Consider the following 6,000-nt stretch of genomic DNA (forward strand, 5'->3'; position numbering starts at 1 on the left):
GAGAACCGACCAAAACTTCAACAGCTCTAAAACCCACCACCTAGCAAGAAGACATCCTACATTGTTTTGATCAGAAAGGTAAACAACCCACCACTTCTCAACATCTACACATCCCTCATGCAAAGCACTTCCCCAGATTCACTGAAAACAGGACAAAACCTCCCCACACAAGCCGGGTGACATGGCCAACTATTGGCCCATCATACATCTCATCAAGTAATTTTACAAAGGTAGCGGGCGCCCCTCTCTCGCAAGAACAGACATGATAACCTGTTCAGTGGTTATTAACCATTAACCTTTAACTATTTGTTAAGGAACCTGGGATTGGTAACCCTAGGTCTCCTGGGGGCAACCAGACGTGGTCTCCCTCTCACTGTGCTTAGAGAGGCATCAGCTTCACCTCACTGATGATCCCCAACAAGGGTGAAACACGTGTATGGGGTTGCTGGTGGTACTCTCGTTCAGATTGGAATTGCCATTGTATTTCGGTGCTGGACTGCCCCTGGGCAGGACAAAGACTGATATGCAAATGGATATTTCCCATCTGTGAAAGGCACAGTGAGTAAAAGCAGTGGCTGCGAACTCTCAAGTGGTTAATAACCACTGAACAGGTTATCATGTCTGTTCTTGCGAGAGAGGGGCGCCCGCTACCTTTGTAAAACTATCTCATCAAGTAAGTTTGTTTGATAATGCGCACCAAACCCTCCTCAGGTAGCAGGGCGCAGCAGTTACAAGAATTTTCGGAGCTTAGTTACAACATATAGGTCATTACATTACAGTGAATACAATTTGGGTACGAGGGGTACAAAATACAGAGTGCAGGATAAATACAGTAATAGGGTACATACCCATAGAGCCTAGTGGGGCGTGCAATGGTCAGAAGTGACTTGTTAGATGTCCTTGGTTCGAAGCCAGTTCAGCAAATTACATCTAAATCTAGAGTATGGCTGTTCCTCTCTGAAAGCAGTGGGGAGTGCATTCCAGGAGAGAGCAGCTTTAACTGGGAAACTAGCTCCCCCAGCTTTGGAGAGTCTAAATCTAGAAATTTCTGTGCAGAGATGGTTGGAAGATCTAGTATGGTGAGTTGAGCTTCTTCTGGTCAGTCTAGCAGAGAGATAGGGAGGTGCAGCATTATTGAAGCATTTGAAAGCGGGGGATACTGTTTTGAGGAGTATCCTGCCGCTATTTTTTAGCAAGTGTCTCTTCTGATGTTAGAAATATGCTCTCTGCGGGGTATATTCAGGGCTGCTCCTGGAGCATTATTTTGCAATATTTGCATTTTATATAGGATGTTTTTGTTAGCGCCTGCATATAGGACATAAATTGCATGAAAGGCTCAATCAGGATAAACTCCTACGGGACTACTGATCGAGAACGTAGCTATGATGCAGCATAAAGAACACCACCATCCAAGTTCTTGATGAGGCTCTTCAGACCATGGCCAGGTGGAGACCCCAGTTTACAGCCCTCCACTGGTTCGCTTCTTACCTCTCCAACAAAAACAAACTGGTCCAGGTGGTTTTCTACAGATCCCAGTGACGCAAAGTAACCTGAAGTTCCACATGGCTCCATTCCTCTACATGGAACCTCTTAAGGGTTGGTGGTAGTAATCGTCAACTCCCACACCAAACACCAAATTAATTCTTGTGGCAAACCCCACCATCCATGCCGATGTACAGAACTGGCTTGCTGGCATGAAACGCAACAGATCATACCCAATGCAAAGTCTCTCAGCATTACCCTCGACTGGGATCTCATTTGAAAGACCTCACCATGAAAACTCAAACAGCATGGTACCAGTTGCACCCCTTTGCAAAGTCAAGTCTTTAATCCACACCCTGAGATTAATAAAAGTTGTCCAAGTAAGAGTCCTCTCAAAACTGGGCAATGACACTACTTCCTGGAGTCTCGCAGGCCACCTTGGCCACTCTGCAAGCAGTCCAGCACACTTTATTAAAAAGGACTAAGAAAACATAATCACCACATATAGGAGCTGCAATGGCTAAACCTTTTAAGCACACACCATTCAAGACAGCCTACATCCCCTGCAAAGCAGGCAGCACAAAACCACTACTACCTGGCTAAGAAACTCACAATTTTTGGATGCCAACGAACCAACGAACCACGAGAAGCCACTGCATCAACAGACAGGAAACAACGTATTGCAAGAAAGTAAAAACAGTAAACATGCCCTTTCCTGCCACAGACCATCTATGGAACAAGTTGCAAATGCAGATAACACTGTCCCCCACCCTCATCTTACACTTGAGGACCACAAGACCCTGTTCAAAGAACATCTGGTCAACAGCTCCACTCAAACCGTACTTCTTTCTCCCCATTCCAGTTCTCTATTCTACCCCCACATCCTACTTGTAAAGCCCTGGGTATATACCCCTGGTACAGCTCTGCTGCCCCTCCCCAGCGAGGTTTGCACATTATAAACCTGCATACATATAAAAAAAGAGAAATAAATGCGTCGGAAAGTGAGTCCTATAAGACAGAGCAAAAATTGTCAAGCTATTAGCCAGAACTAAAGATCAATGACCGCTGACAGTAATGCCACTTCTACATATGCACACAGAACACCAGCTCTTACTTGCAAATCGTAACTAAATTAAATCAAATGATTAATAGCAAATATTGAGGGTTTTTCCATGGACCTAAAAATGAGCAGACATTGCAATTGTTATACTACTGAACTTCCATCAGTGATGAAGCGCACCAGATTATAGAAACTCGTGACAAAAAAAAAACAATCTTGTCAAGGAAGGAGTGATGGCTCTTAAGTTGAATTGATATATACATAACCACATGAATAAATAAAATGAAAGAGACCGGCAAGGATTTTTCGTTAATGTGGCTAATAAACGGTTCAACATTGAGGGGAGCTATTTAGCTCCTGCTTGTAGCCTAGAAGAGCCTGGTTAGCTTCACAGCAACAGCTACTAGGAGCTACTTTTGGCTCCCAGACTAATTGATGCAGAACAAAACACACCTACAACATTTAAAGCATAAGGGGTCCTGAATAATGGACAAACATATATGTTGAATAATGGACAAACATATATGTTTGCATCTTATGTAGAAGTTAGATTAGCAGAATGATATGTACTAGCTCCTAGTCCTGCTGTGGTAGCTCCTGGTGACAGGTTCATGATGGATACCCAGGAGCTGCTTTTAGCTCCTGCTTATCGTATATGAATTTCAATGCCTGCTACTACACCTGAATTTAGGATGCATAAGAGGGTCATTTGGGTTATCCGTTTTTTTTTTTAAATCTACTCCCACCATGGGTGGAAGTGGAAAAAAGAACTTGTGGTCCTCTGGCTGCATCCAAAAAGGAGGGAGTGGGGTGGTCGAACAGATGGCTGGGAGGGCAGGCCATTGGGGGTGGGTTGGTGACTAGAATCACAAACTTTGGCTGAAATAGTTGGATTTCAAGGTCTATAGTAATAACGTCTTATAAAGTTTAACAAAAAAACAAAATGGCATAATAAAGCCACGACAGCATTTAAATATCTATAGCTACACGTTAAGCCAAAAGAATATCATTGCAGCTTTAATTTTCACATGCTGAATGGTAAAATGTAAGTCCCAGAATGCAAGATAATGTCAATATTAAAATCTAACCCCACTGTGCTTTCAGTGATTAAGGACATGTAATGAAAGATAGATATGAAGATGTCTCACAACCTTCCAGCATGTTATTCATGATGTTGAAAACATTTGATTAGTGACATAATGCAACTTGTTTGCATGTCAAGATAGCAGACATCATGGATCAAAACAAATCTTTAAATGGGAGCTTTGTGTCGCTCACTTTAACCATCACAGATTTGCAAGGTAACTGATGTTTTGCGAGCACTTTGAGTTGGAAATGTTCCCTAATGCATACGAAAGGCTCTGACAAGGATGAAAGAAATGTGTCTTCAAACTGAGCACCTTAATGACCTGCACAGCCACAGACTATATGTGTATCTGCCTAGCTGTGACTTGGGAACCTGGCAGTGCTTTCATGTCCAGCCAGAGCCGATGCTATAAAAAAAAATAATAAGCATCAATAACGTTTCTTGAGCTATTGAACTAAAGTTGCACTCTGTAAAAATTAAGAGAACTAGTGGTATCGCGTACCAATGATTTATATTACACTATCATATTTGCCTCCTACCCACAGATGTCGCCACATGTTGGAGGCGAGGAAGACTACAAGAGCAGCAACGACCAAATGGAACATGACATCCCTTTACATCCGCAATTAAAATTGACGCAGCTTTAAAATGTAGCAATTGTTTTGGAGCCCAAAAAAGTAACATCCCCTTTGAGGAAACAATGAACTCAAGTACGGATGTACGTACCACGGAGAGTTTGGCGATTTAATCAGCTGTAAACGTGATGTTGCATAGGTAGTTAAACAAGTAAAGAATGTTTTGTGATCAAAGAATCAAAAAAAAAAATTCATTGGGGACATGAGTTTCTTTGACATTCACCAAAGCAACCAAAGACATGTCAAGCGCCTCAAGGATCCTTAAAGTCCATGCCAAAGCACAAAGCATTATTTCACCCATTGAACATTTGGCAAAAATGTTTTCTAGTATATTGAAAGAGTCCTATTCAGATGCAAAGGAATCTAGCGATAGAGTCCGAGAGATGCAACTCACGGTCTCTCCACTCTCCAGCAGGCAGATCGACATGTCCGGGAGGGCCCCGATCCCACATCCGTGTGCTGATCCGACTAGATCCTGCAAGTTCCCATACGGAGCCTCGGGACAAAATGCAACTAGACAACCCGGTAAGCAAGGCCTGAGAAATACGCAAAATGCCTAATAAACAAGCAGCAAGTGCCCTCGAAAAGTTTTGAAACAGTCATCGAGCCAATGTAACGTCAGACAATCACGGTGCACTTTCAGCTGGAAGAAGGACAAATAAACGTGGTAAGTTAACAGGAACGTCGAAAGATGTCGGTGATCACGCTACATGGTGGGTGGGAGGGAAGAATCCCCAGAAGGAAAGGAAAGTGCCAAACTAAGGAAGATAGAAGATACTATTTTCCTACCACCTGTCAAACAAAGTGAAGTTATTCCCACAAAAGATGCAGCCTAACGAACAAATCGAAAAAGACAGTTAAGCACACGCCGGCTCGACACCAAACTACGTAAATAGAAACTGAGCTGTCAAGTTGGTTCATGCAAGGCGCCAGTGGCTCACGCAAGCCTGATATTTTCACTAGTATTCCAGCACTTTCAGTTTTGCTTTTCCAGTTATAAAAAAGGCAGCATTATACATGAAGAAATAAACTAGAAGTCATAAGAAAAAAAACAGAACTAGGAGCGCTCTATATGGGCTAACTTCTTAGCTCCAGAGACAACACCCCAGGGCTACACCTCCCTTGGCTGTCACTTTCACCGCAGGCACTTACTTCTTGCGGGTCCGTTGCACTGGGGCCGCGCCATCTTTACGGGGCCGGCCCCGGGGTCTTTTGTCTGAGGAGGCAGCGGCGGCTGGGGGCGGGGATGGGGGTCCGCGCTCCAGGCTGCTAGGATCAGCCTCCGAGGACATCCTGCGCAGGGGGGAAGCAGCAGCATCTACCCGCGGCCCGGCACCGCCGCTCACTGCCGGGGGGCATGAGGGGACTCTCGTGGGGTCCTCCTAGGGCTCCCTTTCACTCCTGCCTGTCACTATCGTTCAAAGCCTTTTCCTTTAAACACTGTCGCAATGACTCCAGCCGGCTAACTCCGTGCGACACATACACACAACTCCCCCCCCAAAAAACATACGACAACAGAGCGCATGCGTGACAGCCGCACACGCCACCACCCGGCGACCGCGCCGCAGCTACGTCACGCTCAAGGATGAGTTGTGAAGGAGTGAAAACATGGATAGCGAACTTCCGATCTTCGGAATGCTAAGGCAAGTCAGAGTAGGCGCAAGACCAGGAAAGGTAGAGAGTCATGGAACTCGAAAAAGGACTTGTCAGTAAAGTGGGTCTGTAAACATAGTGGG

The 6,000-nt window shown here is 44.6% G+C and overlaps 1 protein-coding gene across 7 annotated transcripts in view; it reads right to left on the reverse strand.

Annotated features, from left to right (window-relative positions):
• Positions 1-5,785, reverse strand: part of KMT2C (lysine methyltransferase 2C) — a 2,745,351-nt gene extending 2,739,566 nt beyond the window's left edge. For 6 of the 7 annotated variants that reach the window (XM_069647923.1, XM_069647922.1, XM_069647921.1 and 3 more), the window contains exon 1: positions 5,417-5,785. In XM_069647923.1, the coding sequence (XP_069504024.1) occupies positions 5,417-5,556 (140 nt within the window). In that variant the 5' untranslated portion in view covers positions 5,557-5,785. The remainder of the gene's footprint in view (positions 1-5,416) is intronic. The other variant, XM_069647924.1, reaches the window with a different exon arrangement.
• Between the last annotated feature and the right edge of the window lie 215 nt (positions 5,786-6,000).

Source organism: Ambystoma mexicanum, chromosome 2q (genome assembly GCF_040938575.1).
Source record: "Ambystoma mexicanum isolate Mex_15411 chromosome 2q, UKY_AmexF1_1, whole genome shotgun sequence".
Lineage (NCBI taxonomy): Eukaryota > Metazoa > Chordata > Amphibia > Caudata > Ambystomatidae > Ambystoma > Ambystoma mexicanum.